Source organism: Aulostomus chinensis, chromosome 3 (genome assembly GCF_037954235.1).
Source record: "Aulostomus chinensis isolate RoL2024-O1b breed Wild chromosome 3, RoL_Achi_v1.0, whole genome shotgun sequence".
NCBI classification, from domain to species: Eukaryota; Metazoa; Chordata; class Actinopteri; order Syngnathiformes; family Aulostomidae; genus Aulostomus; species Aulostomus chinensis.
This window is the reverse complement of record NC_141322.1, coordinates 5,219,701-5,238,596: the sequence shown is the minus strand read 5'-3', so window position 1 is coordinate 5,238,596 and position 18,896 is coordinate 5,219,701. Positions and strand designations below refer to the sequence as shown.

Below are 18,896 nucleotides of genomic sequence, written 5' to 3'. Positions count from 1 at the left end.
TATTTTTTTTAGTTATCTTCTCTCTTTGCTGTAGAGCACTTTAGATCGTCTGTGTTATGTGTAAAATGTTGTCTAAATAAAAGTAAGTTTGACTTGAATTCTTTCTGTCCCTCCCTCTGAGGAGACCGGCTATGAACAACCTGCCCGGCAGCAGCAGCAGCAGCAGCAGCAGCAGCAGCAGCAGCAGCAAGTGCTTCTCAAAGTTTGCTGCATTTCTTCTACATTTTTCTTTAAGGTTGATGGAGAGAAAACAGCTCAAAGGCGAGAGCATATTGAATAAGTTCATACAAATGTCGCTCTGCAGTGTCAACTGGATGTAAATAAGGAAAAGCAGCATTCAGTTTCGATGCACCACTGGAACAAATCTGGAACAAACTCTTTCCATTTCCCAGTTACTTTAAATCAAGGCTTGCTTTTCTCTCTTTACTCCTGCCTTGTATTATATCACATATTCTGCACTGCTGTGTTGTGTTATTCTAAATTCAATTCATCTGGCAAAAGAAAAAAAACTGGCAAAAAGCTGTTGAAATATTGACGCCCAAAAACAACATTTGAAGTATGACTGACCTCTCTCGGATATTTTTCCACAAACGAAATCTTAAACCATCACTATTGTTTGAAACATCCCAGAATTAAATCTTGATGCCTTCCCATGAAGCCCAACATGGTGGACCACAGCAACCTTGCCCCAGTTCAGACTTAACCTCCATCAAAAGACTCAGCCTATAAAAACATGTCTTTGAGAGAACTGGAGGCTAATAGGCATAAAACTGCACCCCCTCCCAAATGCCAGGTCTCACCCTGAGCCTGAGAAACTAAACCTAGGGGATTTTAAAACATTTTTCAACCTTGTCTCTAGCAGCATTTGAACAAGCACAAAACTGACATCCTGCATTACGTACAATGCTGAACGCATGTACCTCCTTTGATTTATATGTATATATATTTATATTTATACTTGTGCCAAAATACATAATTTTTTTAATATGCACTGATGAAACAGAACCTTTACTAAAAGAAGCACACATTCTCATTTTGACAACGAAATAAGGTTAATAATACTTTCCCCCAAAACTAGCAGTGAATCAGCACACGTCTCCATCATGTATTCAGAAGAAATTATGAATTATCACCACAAATATTCCACAGGACTGCATGGAATATGTGACACGCAACAGTTAGCTGCCAGCAGATGGTGGTGCCCTGGGTGTTGCTGTTCACCTTCAAACCCCGGAGAAGTTACACTTCTGGCTGACGCCTGATCTGATACGGATGGGCTCAGAAACTGAGCAAATCATTTCATGTTTCGTGTTTCAAGCTACACATCTTAAATGTACATCAACAGAAACTGATAAAAAAAGGATTTCAGAAGTATGATCACATCATCTGCTCTTTCAGAAGTTGTCTGCACTGTTCCACACTTCTTTTTTTATTGACTTGCAAGCATCTGTTTTTAAATCACACAGGCATCTGATGCTGTTGGAGGTTCATATTTGTTTGAATGTTGGGTCGAAAATACACCAGGACAATGTAATGTGAGTCAAGCGATGGTCAATAATCAAGTGAAGCGGCAACAACTGTATGTTCAGGATGGCACGACGCATCATTTTTTCATCACGCAATAACTCCACCAGTGTAGCAGCTTAAACATGCAACATGACGCTGACATGACGCTCATCTCCGCTGTTTTTCAAGCGCTTGTTGTGACTGCAGGTGACCGTAATTTTATGGCAGAATTTCTGCCATAAAAGATTCAGATTGACTGAAAATAATAACAAAATTTGCTATTGATACTTTGTTGACCTTAAGTTATCTTGTTAACTAATTATAATTTCTTCCAAAAATGTTAACATCCACACAATGTAAATTTTAATCTTCTATAAAAGATGCAGTTGACAAGGTGTGGCGTTCCTTTCTTTTTTGGACCGGGTGTTAGAGATCCCATGGGCTGCAGTATTTGCGCTAAAAATACCTCTTACATAAACGGCAAAACCTTTATCAACTCCACATGACTTTTTCCACACGAGTAATAACACTGAAGCCAACTTCACTGCCTTCTGCAGCTTCAGTCAGACACAAGCCTCCCACCTCTCCTAGAGACTGTTTTAGATCATATCAACTCAGGGCACCAACAGTGTAAAATAAAATCTTCTTTAATGAGCATTGAGTTCATATTCACTAAAGAAGCTCTTCACTTTTGGTTGACCGATTTTTATTGGCCAAGCAAGAAGTTAGCATCTCCAGGGGGGCCTGAGACCAAAAACAAAGGGGATTTTTTGGGGGGGAATTATTAATTCATTCCAAAAAGGAGGTCTGAGGGAAAATGAAGAAGTTTTGAAATTGACATGCTTTGTTTCATTTTCAAATCTCCACAAACAAACACAGCTCTAATGATATTTATGTGAAAATGTAATCGTCATTGCGAGGACAAAGCTACTGGGTGTGCTATGTTAGACTAGAGAGGAACCACACCACAGACTCATCACTCCAACATCACCACAACGAGCTTTGTAGTTTTGATGCCCCCCGAAACAAGCAAACAAACAAACAAACAAACAACAACAGCAACAACAAAACGGTAAAATATGCTAGTGCTAACCACAGACTTTATTTCAGATATTTAATAAAAATCAAATTCAAAATTCCCATTGACTTTAAGACAACCAGATGTTCCATCTTTTCCAGGATTTGGAACTCGTACCTGTGCCATTGTTCTGAATTCCGCCCTATCCTGTTTGTCCTGCTCCACACAAGTCCAGCGTCACTTCGCAGCACCTACTCGTCTGTCCTTTAAATATCACAGCTGCACTTTTCCCCACTACCCTGTCGAATCCTGTTCTTCCACTGTTTCCATAAATTCATTCAAGGGATCTGCTCCATGCAGCCCACATCCATCTGTTATGTTCCTGGTGACTCATCGCAAAGACTCCTTCTCCACTTGCTGACTGTGATGCACTAACACTACCAGTATCTCGACCCCCAGGGGACTCCATGCTCCATCCCATTTTCCGAATCTATGCAAACGGTGTTGCAGCACGGCGTGCCCAAACTTGGCCTGGCGAGCTGCTAACCCAATAAACGTTTAGTCGTATTTGCTGGAGTTCACCACAGCCTTTGGCTATGAAATATCAACAGATGCTACTCTGGCATGAAACCAAATTTGATTAAAATCAAAATAGATCTCTCCTTATTGAAGCCTTTTCTCTGTGAGGGACTGGATACACTTTCCACTGACTCCAGATGGCCACTGTGCAACAAGAAAATGATGACGAGCTTTTATCCCATTACACTAATATCTTCATTCATATGCTACATCATTGTGCTCTCTCTCTCATATACATATACACACACACACACACACACACACACACACAAACACACACACACACACACACACACACATTGCTGCAAACTCTGTTGTTTCCCCTAGTAACCATAATATTTTATCAAGTGATATGGGCAGTAAAATATTGTCTTTTATTACATGAGGTTTCTCCACCAACTGAGACAAGTGGGACGAGTGCAGGATTTGGGAGTCCTAAAGCCATGTAAGTCCCTGTTTTGACCTAGATAGAGTTGACATGGAAGGATATGAGGAGTAACAACAGAATCAAAAGGCTGACAGAACGAGGGAGTGAGTGGGAGGGGTGGGAGAAAGCTCAGGGAGGGAGAGGGAGGGGTGAAAGAGAGGATGGTGGATTTCAGAGGGAGGGATCATCTCTGGAGTTTATGATGGGCGAATAAAACACCATCTCTCCCTCTCATCAAAGCAGATTCTGTTTCCACAGCTAGGGGGCACACTCATCTCTTTTTTTACAGCTTGTACGGATTTCCCAAAGAGCCATTGGCCCAAGGTCATGCTTTTTGCACAGGCTGGCAGCCCTGTATCCCCTCCAGCTTAGCATTAGTATTCTGTGAGCTGACCAGCAGACCACAATGTATGGGAATGAAGGATCCTGTCTGCTCCACAGCCTTCTCTCATTGCTCTTTTGGCTCCTGATGAGAGCATTTCGAATGGAGTTGATGGAGGGGGCTACTTGGTGTGTGTGTGTGTGTGTGTGTGTGTGTGTGTGTGTGTGTGTGTGTGTGTGTGTTAAAAAACTTTTGTGATGTCAAACAGATAACTACTGTATTAAATCCTGACACATTTTCTCAAAATAAATTGTATTTTCTTGTATTTATGTGCATAAATCCCCTCATGTTTATGATGATGCAATCAGGGGTGATTTTGTATGTGTCAAAACAGTTTTGTTCCCAAACAAGTTATTAGATTTTTCAAGGCCCTGGCAGTCATATTTTTGATGATGTAAAATCCTTGGTATTTCTGAAATAACCCACAAAGCTGCCTCCTCCATCAATGTCATTGTTCATATCACTTTAGAGGACATTACATTGACTTGAATGAATTTCCTGGAGCAGCCCAGAAACCATGAAACAACACAGGCATTACATATCTGAAACCAACCATAAGTTGTGTCTTATGTCATTGTTTTTCAACCAAAAAAATGCATTAAGGTACAAAAAGCTGTAATGCGATTAGACCACAATCCAATCTTGTCAGTTACATTTGATTTTAACGACCGTTTTCCCAAGCAATGACGTTTACAGAACCCTAACCATGTGTTTTTTGAGCCTAAAGAGACCCAGGCTGTCTATTTTAAAGCATCACTTTTTTTTTTTTATAGGAAATGAATTTTGTTGTAGCAGGCTATATGAGAGCATGACATTACTCGTATCTAGACTTGGACTGGTAATCTGGCTGCTCTGGCAAATGCGAAATGGACCGGAACTTGTAGTGGGCTGGAAAGACATGACTCACAGTAACAAGCCACTGCTTTCCTGACACTCGCCAGTTCCCTAAACGGGGGTCAAACCCAAACCTTACACATGTAATGATGACTTAAAAGGGACTTGCTTTTTGTGTCCTAACAGGACCTCTCATGCCCCCAAACAATGTGGATATATTTTTAAAGTACACACATGATTTACAGTGACAGCATATGAAATGTGTTCACAGCAGTTTCACATCACACTGTCAAATTCCCACTCTTCTACTTACATATTTCATTATATTTCTTGAAGAAACTTTCCTGTTTTCTGATGTGTTTATTGTACTGTTGCAGCGGTGTATGCACGCTCCTCTTGTCTCACATCAAAAACCTTCCCATGGATCAAAAGATATACATAAGCCATACATATGCTGTCACTTCTTTGGAAAACTTTAGTGGGAAACCTCTGCAGTATGAAGGAAAAAGTTGAGGACACGTGAAAATGTATCGCGCAAATCCCAATTCAAGCTCTTTATCAGTGGGTATCTGCTCATCTTACACTTTATTTACAGAGCAGCAGAGGACATTCTGTGTTCACTGATCTGACACGCTGAACTAAGAATGACTTCATCCAAATACTGAAGGTCCTCATCAGAAATTATTCAACTCATCAGCTTTAATAACTGACATGATTTTAGCTTGAGAAAGTGACTTTGGAAATTGATGCGACCGAATCCTCTAGACAGAAGATGTCTCACATTGTTGAATCAGTTGGAACTGCAGACGCATTTTAGCCGTGGCTCAGGAAGCAGTTTGGGTGAGTAAGGTCCCTGGTTTGATCCCCGATTCCTCCAGAAGCTGCAACAGTGTCAAGTGTCCTTGAGTAAGACACTGACCTAGCTGCTGCTTGCCTTCGTCGTCACTGTATGAATGTATGTGTGCATATACAGTACATAAAAGCAGATCTAGCAGCACACTTGTATGAGCAAATGTTCTGTAAAGCACACTGAGTGGTCAGTATTGTAGGAGCACCATTTACATCAAGGACATTTACCATTTCCTCTCACAACAGAACTTCAGGGTCAGAGAGTGGTGCATCCGTGTGGACCTCAGAAAGAGAAGCTCCCACTTTAATGGCAGCTAACAGGCATCCAGATGAAAAACAGAGGATCTTAGCGTGCAAATTATCTTGAGTACAAGACACTGATTTACAGAGAAACACAAACCTGACAACATCCAATTTAAAATGTTTGTCTTTCATCAAAAGACTGACAGTATTAATACTAAACAGCCAATGAAGTGGCATGAACCACAGCTATTTATTTCTGTCATTTTAACCAGAGACAGTGACACTGATAAAAATCAGTGAATGCGAACTAAATGTTTGTACATTGCCAGTTTTTCCCCTTCTTACAGCCTCCTTGTTTGTGCTCCAGGAGTTTGGGGTGATGCAATCCCAGAAGGGCCTGGGCCTGAATTGCTTCAGTCTTGTGCGACTGGCTACTTAGGCTACTGCTGAGAGAAGGTCACCACAGAATTTCAGCAGGTGCAGCAGCCTCCTAGATTTCTGGGTATTTCTTCTAGACATGAGGCCAGCCCATGCTGAAGACAGCGCTAGCTTTAGCAATCCTGTGACTTGCTTCCTCATTGATGGTTACATTTCAGGACAGTGTGCTGCCAAGTAAGACACATTTATCAATATCAATCAGCTTTCATCACCTGTTGTGATGCTGGGCTCAATGTTGGAGCCTAAAACTCCAGCCTGAGCCTGGCACAGCAGCATCTGCAATCCTTCAGAATGGGTGGAGCCTCATTACTTTGCTGTATCTGATGCATGCAAACACGAGATATTCTGTTGAGGTGTTGTTACGTTGTCTTAGCACCTATTTGATTTGATCCAGTGCCTCACCGTGTTACCTATTCTGTTGCTTTTGTTTTTTCTAATCAAATTTATTAAGGGCTTGTTTCCTTATTAGTTTCAATCCCATTTTAACAGAGACACAACAGGAGCCAGCAGGACAGGCGTCATGTGACACCTGAAGCACGTGAGTTCTCATTTCGTTATTCTTTTTGTCTAATGCTTTTTATTGTGTTCATATTTTGGCAAATGATTACTTCAGGTCCCACAGTATTTACACTGTGAAATGAGTGTGCAAGGAGCTCGTGTCGGTGCAGCGCCGACCATAGAAGTGAAACTGAACAAATTAAATTGATACAGACAGACAGACGGAGTCTATGTGCTGAACAAACAGAATATATCACTTGATTCCCACGCTTGCTGGCTTTTTGTGGTAGCACATAGAAGTTTTGGTCTGAACTTCCCCCGTGCCCAAGCAAGCCGCCGATGGACGGGGAACATTGGGAAGAAAAGGTACAGCGAAGGGAAACGGAGAGAAATCATGGTGATTACCATTTTTTGGCAATTCACGAATTTTGTGAGTCTACCGTCAAGACTCGCTGGAATCTGACAGGATACCAAACTTCTATATCGAGAAATACAAATAGAACTTTGTGAAATGGCAACTGGCTTTGTGGAACTCAAGAGTGCTAAAGCCTCACATGATTCATCTGAGCTTCAGTGTGTATTTTGACACAGAATGAGAGCTATGAACTTTGGTTTTATTTTCAGTCTTTGAAGGGAAAAGCATATTTACCACCAGACTCTGAACAGGTAAAGACCCTTTATTTACTGCCCTTTATTTGAGACCATTCTCTAGTTACTGTTATTTTATTCTGAATCTGGTTTAAGTAAGCTAACATCAGCAGTTATTACAGGAATTGGAGTGCTCAAATTCCTTACACTATTTTTGCAAAATTCATTTATGATTCAGCTCCAGTGGTTGCTGCTTGATTTCAGTGTGGGAAACGTGATGGACAGACATGGCAGGAAGTTGAAATTGACTCCGCTGAAGCCGAGCTTCCATGAAACAATTGCTTACAAGGCTGAAAACGCAGTGGAGTGATGAGACGCACCAAAGTGTGGACGTGACATCTGAGCTGCGTGTAAAGAAAGAGCTGAGAGCGTTCATTGCTCTGCTGTACCAAAGTGGAGTCAATAAGAGTACAAACACGGCTATCCAGAGCGATACAAGGCAAAAAACTCGGAAAAGCCCTCTTTCTTTTCTCCGTCATAAACCAGGCCACCAAAGAACATTCTACAACTGTGTGTGTGTGTGTGCATGTGTGTGAGAGAGAGGGGGGGGGGGGGGGTCATTTAAATAAGAACTTAAAGCAGCAACCTTATCATATATTCACTGTTTGATGACTTGCAAATTGGGTCCATGCTGATCATGGCCTGATATCTTCTCCTACAGAACAGGTGTCAAAGCAACGTGTGTGCCTGTGTTTCTAAACAGAGTAGTATTTGACTTACTTATACACCTATGGTGACCTGCTCATTCATGTCACCTATTATACATTCATTTATCTAGTTAACAAATATCACCCAGACACTTATTATGAAACACTGCTCTGTCCCAAGTTCATCTATCTGGGTTACTGGATTGTTCATGCAGACATATTTGGGACACTGTGTGTGGATTATTGGCATCTTCGCTTGGCTGAAGGATATTCCTGTTATGCCTCTCTGGTTTTCTGTGTGACAACTAGGAATATTCAAAATGTTAATCTTTTTTTTTTTCAGAGCTTCCCTATCATTTAAAAATTCCCGGTAATTTCATTTACAAAGTACAAGAAGGGGACCATATAACTGCTGCCTTGTTCTAACATTCTGACGGTGGAATGATGTGCGTCAGGTTCTTGAGGACAGGGTTGATGTCTGGGTCTCCATACCTCCCATACCATCCTTTACTCAACATATAGGGCCTCCCACATATTCATTTATTTGTGGTGATGTGTAAGCATTGTTGACTGACAAACTGATTTTCAGATCATGTTCCCACTCAAGACAGAACACCCATCAATGAGTAGCATGAAGATGTGTGCTCTGATTCAGTAGCCCGGCTTTTAGTCCGTCAGCGAAACCAACAAAGAAGAGGAGGAGTGGTATTTCACGTTACACACAACGCTGCATAGTAGCGGAGGAATCCTCCGGAACACCAGAGGTGTTGCCACACCTGTCCGCGGCGGCGATAATGGGGAGGTACTTCAGTGCACATCATGGTGTTGGAACAGCTCGACAAAACATAGTACATACAGTATACAGTATAACATATATACTCTCTTAAAATCTCTCTATTCTGGCATGTATGTATTCAATTAAACTTAGAAAAATATGCTTCCATCTTTAAAATTATTCCCCTAGAAAATAGGTTTCCATAGCTGGAGTTACCGAATGGTCCCATGTCACCATCGGTTTGGACGGGCGTTGTGTTTCTGTCAAACCAATCAATGAAAAATGGGCTCCTGCAGAGAATCTGAGCACATAAATACACATCAATCATGTGTTTTTATCCCATGACCGTTGCAACATAAAATCCTTAATTGTATGATTTTGGAAATTTAAAGCCCTGGCTTCAAATAAATACCGAACTCTTTTGCCAGTTTTCAAGTGGTTGATGTGTTTTCTTTAATTTTCCTTGAATTTCAAAGACAACGCTAATGGAAATCAGGGGATTTGCATGCATTTTTTCATGTATGAGTTTGGCAGGCCACTGAAGAAAAAGTTTCAAGTTTCTATTGATATGAATGCCCCAGGGTGCTAGCTGTGTGAGCGTGAGAGAATGAGTGTGCTTGAACATGTGTATATCTGTGTGTGTATGTGTGTGTGGGGAAGGGGGGGGGGGCCAGGGGGGGAAGGGGGGGGGGCGTACGCGGAGTCAAAATACAAACTCTGCATGGTGAAAAAGGCCCAGTGAAAACCCTACAAAACTGTAATGTCTTACATTGCATCATAGACCAGGCAATATTTGTAATAATGATTTCAGATTAATTTTTTGCTCAAAAGCTTACTATTTTCCAACTAACTGATGACTTTTCTTCTCCTCCTTTGTGTCCAAGTGCACTAAAATCCATTAATTGCAGTGAGGTCAGCTCTTTTCTGACCTTGTTCTCTCTCTTTCTCAGTCTCTCCTCTCTCTCTCTCTCTCTCTCTCACACACACACACAAACACACACACACAGATCATTTTTCAATTGATAGAAGACACACAAGTTGTCCTGACTCCACTGAGCCGGCAGTGTTCACCCAGCCTAAGATGTATAAAATGCAGCCAAAGACGAGCAAGATAGCCACACTTGCTAAGAGATATCATAGCGTTTAAAGGGTCAAAATCCTACATTGCATGCATTAACAGTTTTGTTCAGAAATCTTTTTATGTTGAAGTTATGAATAATATATATGCTATAAAAATCATATTCATATATATGCTATAAAAATCATATTCATATTTCCATTCATATTTCATAGACACATTTGAGTCTTTGGATCAAAAACATGAATAATGTTTGAATCTGACAGTGCACAAATATTAAAAATGCACCTGAATCATCTTCTTAATCACTGACATATACCAGGTTATGATAAATTAATCCAAAAAATGCTACTGGACATTTATCGAGAATCTGATTCTATCTTTTTGTCCAAGCTTTCCAGAATTAATATTTCAATTCAGGCTCATTTTTTGCTCAAACAAGCTCTTTTAGGAGACCGTTATAGTCCTCGGCACTCAGCAACTTGCTATTTTAATAATGAAATATAACACAGAATGCAGCATATGGAACCATCACATTTATATTCATTTGCACAGCGTTCATGTTGGCTAATTGTCTGTCTTCTGGGTTTAATTCCCTGCATCACAGCTCCAAAACGCACATTTCATTTCGGCGCCTCTCAATTCCTGAATGACCTTTTGGCCTTTACAAACCACATTACCACATTTCAGCTGTAAATCTTCCCATAAAGCAGGTAACTTACAAATAGGAATCATTCCATATTCAGTCCAGCCCTCCCAATAAAGCTTCAGTCCTTCCCAGTCTTACCAGTTTGTGTTTAGCGTCGGTGAGGTGTGTCTCCTCGTAGCTGTCGTCGTGGGCCGTCCAACTATAGGATACCAGGAAATGGAGGATGGGCGGGTGGTAGGTGACCTCTGGACGAGCCCAGCGGACCACCAGAGCGCTGCTGTTCACATGCTGCACCTTCATGTTGATGGGAGCGCTGCTGCAAACTGGAAGGAGAAAGAAAGGGTGGAAGTTGATGAAGCAGGGAGAATGGAAGAAAATAATGTAAAATTACAGAATGGAGGAGGGAAAACGGAGGGAGATAATGAAAGAAATCATTTGAGAGGAGGAAAGAAAAAGAAGGTAGATAAAGAATGAAGAGCAAAGAAAAGGAGGAAAAAAGGAAAAAAATAGGAATGGTCATAAAAGTGAGTTGGAGGAAAGGATTCATCAAGGAGAACAAAAAGCAAGTGCGTAAGAAACAATCAAAGAAAGAATGGATAAGGAAAGTGAATTAAAGAAACAACAAGAAGGGTAGAGATGCAGCACCATGAGGAATGAGGGAGTAAAGAAATATTGAAAGACAAAGGAGGAGAACAGGATAATAATAATAATGGGTCGTAAATATAAAATGGCATGATGAAGGAAAGAAATGAGGGTAGGATGACGGAAGGGAAACAGAGAAATGAAGGCAGAGAGAAGCAAAGTTAGATGAGTAAAGCAGGAGTGAAAGAAGCAAATGAGAATTAAAAGGAAAAAGGAGAAAAAGAGATAATTTAATGACTGAAAACATCAACTCAGCTTATCCTTCAAAAACAGAGAGAGAGAGAGCGATAGTGGAGGGATAGAGAGGGTTATGTAAGCATGAGTTATATCCATGATGTGTTATGAATATTGCTGTGAGACACTGTTAGGTCATCCAGACACACACACACACACACACACACACACACACACACACACACATATATACATATATGAATGAACCCCCTCTCTCACACACACTCCACAGCTTTCAGCACAGAAACACAAGTAGGTGGATCGGAATGTCGAAGGAAAGATTCCCCAAATCTGTCTGAAGAACCTTACACTTAATATTGCAGTATCCTCACCACTTACAGACACACATCTGTGTGTGTGTGCATGTGTGTGTGTGTGTGTGTGTGTGTGTGTGTGTGTGTATGCAGCGACAATGAAAGATCCTAAGAAGATTAAAATGTGTTATCAAACCAGAAAGTGAGCGTAAAAAAGGACAAACACAGATGGGTGGAGAAAGCGTAGCATCGCGTCAACTTAATCTGACAGGCAGACAAAATATATGCAATCATGATTAACATTGGAGGATACCGTCCATCGTCTTCTCCGGGTGAACAGGCCACCGCCGCTGCGACTGAACAATATTTGGACAGTGTTTCTTTCTGGAGCTCTTTTACAGTTCCCCCAGTTGCAGTCAGCAGAGAGAAAGCTCGTCGACGTGCTCCCGACTCCCGTCCCAAACAGAACAATAAGTTTAAAGGGCCACAATTACGTTCTATCATGTCTGATATTTAATATTGCGGAGTTTGACGGTGAGACAAGTGTCCATGTTCAGGCCAAATGAGCAGCCATTCATGTCTCTGCTTGGATTTATTTCCCTCTTTCCCTTTTTGTCTTTTTTTTTTCTTGTCAGCTTTCTTGTGTTTGTTTAAACAAGCTGATGGAGTTTGAAATTCGGAGTAAAAAAATAAATCTATTATTGTATCATTACTATTATTCTACTTGTATTATTAGCTTATTATTATTATTATTATTACTATTATTATTATTATAGGTACTGCTTTAAATAGTTTGATTTAATGTTCATGTTTGATTAAAATAACAATTTCATGGTATTTCTGTCTTGTATTTTGATGTTTTAGAGGCTGGTCATTTTAGACAGGCCACACTCTACTTTACTTGGTTGCTCAAGTTCTGACTTTTGGTGAGGAATTCACTGGGTAGTCTCCAAAAATGCCGACCATCAGAGTGAGCAGTGAGCATTAACTTATAGGCGGTTATACCACCCATTTGGACTGCTCTATTATTTGGTTGTTTGAGAGAAGGGTCTCGTCTCATTTGCCACAGAACAGTCCAAGATGTCTCCACACAACCCCTGGTTATTGTTCAATAGCAACCTTGACAATTCAGAACGGTGCATCTGAAGTGGATTTATGTTTTTATGCTTGATGAGAGAAAAAGTAAAGGAGCGCTTTTAAAGCTACTGTATGTTTACAGGACTATATTTAAGTATTTCTTGAGGTAAATTGCATTCAGACACTTTGGGATCAAACCCCTGGTTCAGAAGTCAGCAAATCTGATGGAGGAAAGAGTGGGTGTTCAAAAGTGATGGGCTTTTTGTCGCCTTTGCCCCATTCCGAAGGGCCTTATTTGACTCTATAAGAGATAAGGTTATTTCTAAAGAATCACCTAGGAAATTAATTTGGTCATGAAAGTCTGACAATCTATCTATATAATCTGTTTCATTTATCAGGAACCCTGAAGATCAAAAAAACAACAATAAAACCCATCATCAAAACATCAAATTGGAATGACTTCCTTTCTTCCTCTCCTGTTCGCAGACTGGGTCAGAAGCTGCAGAATCCACGAAGTCTGTCTGAGCTCGTTTCCCAGCTGTCATCACCGACATACTGAAACAGACTCGGCACATCGTGGTGCAGCAGGTCATCACGGTCAGACGGTTACTCATCATCAGCTCACCACCTGTAATGTCTCCCTATTTGTTCCAAAGAAGGGGAATGTACAGGCTACATACCATGCACAATTTAATATTTTATGAGAACAAATTGCTTCCAGCTTTGGTTAATATCTCACTCTTAAATCTGAACGCATTGTTATTATGGTGGGATGCCGTGAAAGAACAAAACAACAGATCTGGCTCCCCTGCCTGACAGGACATTCTCCTGGTATACAGACTTTTATACAGGCTGCAGGGTTGTGAATAAATATGTAATTGCTATAATTTTGACAGATATTGTGACTGCAGCATGATCTGAAATAGAAGAGGGAACATTATATCATTATATTGAGGGAAACTGGAATCTGTGCTTATATATTTTGATTTATACAACTTGGATAAGCGATTTATCATTATGAGAACATGTCATGAAATACATAACTGAGTGTGTCGTCAACAACATCCATCCATTCATTCGTTTTCTATGCCCCTTATCCATGGAGGGGTGGGGTTCAGTATCTTGCTCAAGGATACCTGGACATGGTCACAGGGGGAACTGTGGATTTAACCAGTGACCCTTCGGTTTCTAGACGGCTACTCTACCTCTGAGCCCTGCCGCCCCCTCGTCACCAACTTAAGTGAATAATAACAATTTCAATTATCACAGTATGTTTTAACCACATTTTATTGTGCTGATTGAAGGTCTTTGGGAAAAGTGACTTGCGAGTTTCACTTCATTTTGTGTACCTGGTTGACGGTAAGGTTTTTTGTATTCTTACAGTAGAAATGGAGCAAATTTCCAGAGGGAGGCCAAGCTGCTGGGCTGTTGTCACTGAACAAAACTAAAAAATTTGATGTCCCAAAATGAGACAATTTCCCATTCCCATCTGCATGAATGCATGATTATTTATGGTTTAGGTGGTGGTCATACGTGTTTCAGAGACAGCTCTTGTTGGGGGCATCAGGGTGGACCAGTGGTCAGCACTGTCGCCTCACAGCCAGAAGGTTCCAGGTTCGAGCCCCAGCTGCAGCACAGGGTCTTTGTGTGTGGAGTTTGCATGTTCTCACTGTGCCTGTGTGGGTTCTCTGGTTCTCTCATTTGGCTGGCGACCCGCCCAAGGTGAACCCTGCCTCTCGCCCGAAGGCTACTGGGATAGGCTCCAGCCCCCGCGACCCTTACCAGGGTAAGTAGTAGAAAATGGATGGATGAATGGATGGATGGATTTCTTGTTGGACTTGACTTCTACATGCTTGAACCCTGAGCTCAAGTGCACTCCATATGTTTATGGTGAAGACTGTTGGGCCTTGTCAATGCTCTTGTGGCTAAAGGGGAGAAAAGCTCCCTGCTGCAGAATCAGTTGAAATATCTGTCTGGCCAAGTGCACGCCATCATAGCAGCCGATTCATGATGGGACCAATCATATACGTGTGGATTGTTCTCTGTGTGTGTTGTGTAACTGCATGTGAAGCAGCCATTCCTTACACTACTTACTGTAAGGAACGAGGGGGGAATGATTATTCCAAACACTCTATCATATTATGCAAATGTGTGAGGTAATTCAATAATGAACATGGCTTGATTGAGAATAAGGCTCACATGCCTGGTGGAACCAAATTGATTAGCCTGCTCATAAAGAACTGCGGTGGAGTTTTTCTATTCATAACCTGCACTCGAGCCCCATGTGGTTTAGTATTACTAAAGTCATTAGTCACACGTATGCGCATCCACAAACACACATGCTCAAAGTAGAACACACACACGCACATACATGGAAGTTAAGAAGAGTGACCTCTATGCAGGGGAAACCTATTTAGATGATTATATCAACCTGGGTCCAGTCAGCCATACCCTGTACATCTGTGTGAATGTGATTTTAGCAAATGAATATGTCAGTATGACTGCCATAGACATTAAACGCACAATCTGAATTTAGAGGTGAATTTAGTTTGTGACTATACCAGCTTGCATGAGCACAGTTTAGGCTATTTGACAGTATTTTAATGCTACACCTCCTCCAGTTTCAATGTAGCTCCTGTGACCCGCATGACATGGGATGTACATCATGTTTCACAACTCTAACCGAGTCATGATGCTTTCCTGACTTTAACCTTCAAGTGTTCTTGAACCTATGCATAGCTTCACTGTTACAGCTACTTACTTCCTTTTACAACAACACTAACAAAAAAAAAAAACTAATAAGAGGGAACAACTTGAAACTATTGTATTTTAGGAAGCATTTACTTCGGCCATGGATGCAACAGGCATCTCCCTTTTTTCAACCTCTGTTAATGTGGGTCAGTTGTCACTGATGTTGGTTTGCCTGTCTGCTTATTGGCAGGATAAAACAAAAAGACTTAAGTGGAGTTTGATGGAATTTGGTAGGATAACAGAATTAAGGTTGCAGATCAGTCTTTGATTTTTCGAATTTCTCTGGAACTGGACATGGATCTGATGACATCCTATCAACTCAATGACCTGATCACCTGATGTCATGTTACATGATATCACGTTACCTGCTGCTCTGTTACATGATGTTACATTACCTGATGTTACGTTAACCTGATAATCACAGATGTGTCTTTCAAGTCTGGAGTGAGAGTTGATGTTTTCTGATTTTATTTTTTGGTATGTGTGTCTGTGTGTGTTTGTGTGTGTGCGTGTGCGTGTGTGTGCTGCACACTTCAGCAGATTAAAAAAAAAGCATTCAAAGTTGTTTTTGTTTGAAAAACCAAAAATTGCAGTTGACTTGTATGTTAAACCTTTGCTTCCAAAATCTAAATCGGGAGACATGTAGAAACCATTTAAAGGTCATTTCACTTCCCAGTGTGTGTCATGTTCTCATGTGACAGTTCAGAGATTACAACTCAACAAGATACTTAAAAGAGCAATTACTCTGAGTGGAGAACAACTCAGGCTGAGATGCAATTTTTGTCCTGTATTTTCCATACAAAATGTTCAGTGTTAAGAGTCCTCAGCACCCTCAGCTTGAGGCTTTCTTTTCCCAGTGTTCTCACAGAGATCTCAGGTGGAAATTCTGAATTTTTTGGAAGTTTTTTTTTTTTTTTAGTCTCTTTCTGACCAATTAAAATCCAGGAGGGGAAGAACTTACTGCACAATCATGCAGCCGACACTGACCCTGGCCTTTATCTACACCATGATCAGTGTTTGACCTGGTGATGGGATGTTGTCAGTCTTTCATAGTCAAGACAAAAACCTTCTGTTTCTAATCAGACCTGATGTTCACAATGAAGTTACCTAGCAACAATAAGCGCATGAGAAAAGTACTTGTGGTTGCTTAAAAAAAACAACACAAAAAAAAACCTAACATCTTGTGGACAGAGAACCTTTAAGTGTTTTGCAGTCCCATCGGTCTAGCAGGTTGATGGAGAGATCCTCTTACAGCTTTCATCACAGATAAGCAGGCCATCACACACACACACACACACACACAAAACAGAGAGAGGAGAACATGGGTGGAGGGGGAATCTCTCTGTCTCTCTCAGTCTCTCTCATAACTCTCTGAGAGGCCATTTAGAGGAGGAAAGGACATCTTTGGCCCTGCAGCATGTTGACCAGCCATGATCGATGACCAGGTCTTGATTGTTGGTTGGGCTGCAGGGTTTTACACTGGCAACACTTCTTACAGTCTTTGCTGCTGTCACCCATGTACATTTGTAATAAAACAACAAAAACCGACAATTCTATTTTTACACACATTATTTGTGTGTAGTGTCTCATGGGGGGGGGGGGTTCAAGACTTGAACTGTGTTTGTGAAAAGAAAAGAATACGCATATAACTGCTGTCTACTACTGTTTCTGAGTGATTTAACATATATAGCCGATGTTTTAAAAAATGAGCAATCATTTACTACTTCTGGATGGTTTTAATGTCCTGATGCAGCGATGTTGGACCGGTAATGACGCTGACAACAGTCTGAACTATCTAAAGTTATATGAGGACAAGCATGGAGATTTCATTGGACCCTTTTTCAAATTTCTAAGGTGACTAAGGTATTCAGGGGTGTCTCTGTGGATAGGATCATTACCGTCATGATGTTATCCACTGTCTAATTTAGTAAAGAAAATACGCAAAGTTAAAAATGAACATTTCTCCATTGCTCCATCACGGATTACTCAGACATGGTCATGATAGCAGTGCCCCTGACACTGGGAGAATTACTATCATTTTCATCATGTCTTTCAAGGTGAACCTGACCTCCAGAACCCTGCCTGCTTCAGAAGCTGATAAAGTTATTGCTGCTAACATCAAATGCGACCACAAATTTATCCTGCCGTTTTCTTGTAAACCTGAAAATGTTTACAGAGTGTTACATGCAACTTTTGGCAAACAAAAGTAATGACTGCCATGACCATTAAGTGTTGTTTCTGATAACGTTTGATCAAATACCAGTGAACAATGGCCTCTGTCTTGTCCCTAACGGTGCGACACATCATTCAAGGCATTTGCAGTACATTGCAGTTGACACAGAGTTTTCTTTAGAAGCATCATCAAAATGTACAATAGTGGGGTGAGTTTTATGCTACTTTTATTTGGCAAAAAATATGTTGAGCTTGTATATATTCACCGTCCCACTCTGCAGTAAAGCTCCTCTTTGTGTTGTGTATAGACGAAACTGTTTTATTACAGGCAACCATTCACTGGTGTGAAGGACTAAATGGAGTGGCACTTATGCTGACACTTCCAAACTACTTGATTCAGTTCTTGTATCTTTTTGGTCCAGCTCTAGATGCTATACAGGGACCTCTCTCAGCTCTTATACATCCTAATGCTAACCTCTAACAACATAGACGTGAAGAAGATTGTGGAACATTAGGATGACAAGTAAGTATGAGTAAAGGGCAATTTTCTTGAAAGTACTTGAAGCCTACATTATACTGAACAAACATAAATTCAGCACTGTTGTTTTCACTCCAATTTTTCTTCAAGTCAAGTAAAGGGTCTAAAGTTGATTTTGTTGTGTGTTTTTTGGTTTGTTTCTTTTTATGAATTTTTTTGAGAAAAGTGTTCAAATGACAGGATTAATGTTCTGGTTAGTCTTGGACTGGTCACAATTAAAGACACTGTCAAATGTGCTGTCTTGAGGGAGGATGGAATAGATGTGCTAACAGCAGGAACGCCTGCCAGAGCTTTTGCACGTCAGTTGAATGCTCAATTTCACAACTGTGAGACATGTCTGATGTTGTTTCCAAGACTTTGGCAGTAGATCTAGACTATGTGTAACCACGCCAGTCCAGCACCGCCACATCTGGCTCCTTCACCTGTGAGATGGTCTCGAGCACTCACTGACAGCTGCTGTGACAACTGGTTTACACAATCAAAGAGTTTCTGCACGGACTGACAGAGTCCCAGGGAATCGGATCTGAAAGCTCCTCAGAGGGGGTTTGACCCAACTGCAGTCCTAACTGTCTCGAGTGAGCAAGTGCCCATATTCAATGGAGTCTGGGACTTTGGAGAATTGCTCTTCGTACTTGAATCCTGGTTTACTGTGTACTC

At 41.0% G+C, this 18,896-nt stretch overlaps 1 protein-coding gene across 3 annotated transcripts in view; it reads right to left on the bottom strand.

Moving 5' to 3' along the window:
- LOC147267412 (receptor-type tyrosine-protein phosphatase gamma-like) overlaps positions 1–18,896 on the bottom strand; it is a 508,446-nt gene that overhangs the window by 65,707 nt on the left and 423,843 nt on the right. For all 3 annotated transcript variants that reach the window (XM_086198300.1, XM_086198303.1, XM_086198302.1), the window contains exon 9: positions 10,710–10,894. In XM_086198300.1, the coding sequence (XP_086054426.1) occupies positions 10,710–10,894 (185 nt within the window). The remainder of the gene's footprint in view (positions 1–10,709; positions 10,895–18,896) is intronic.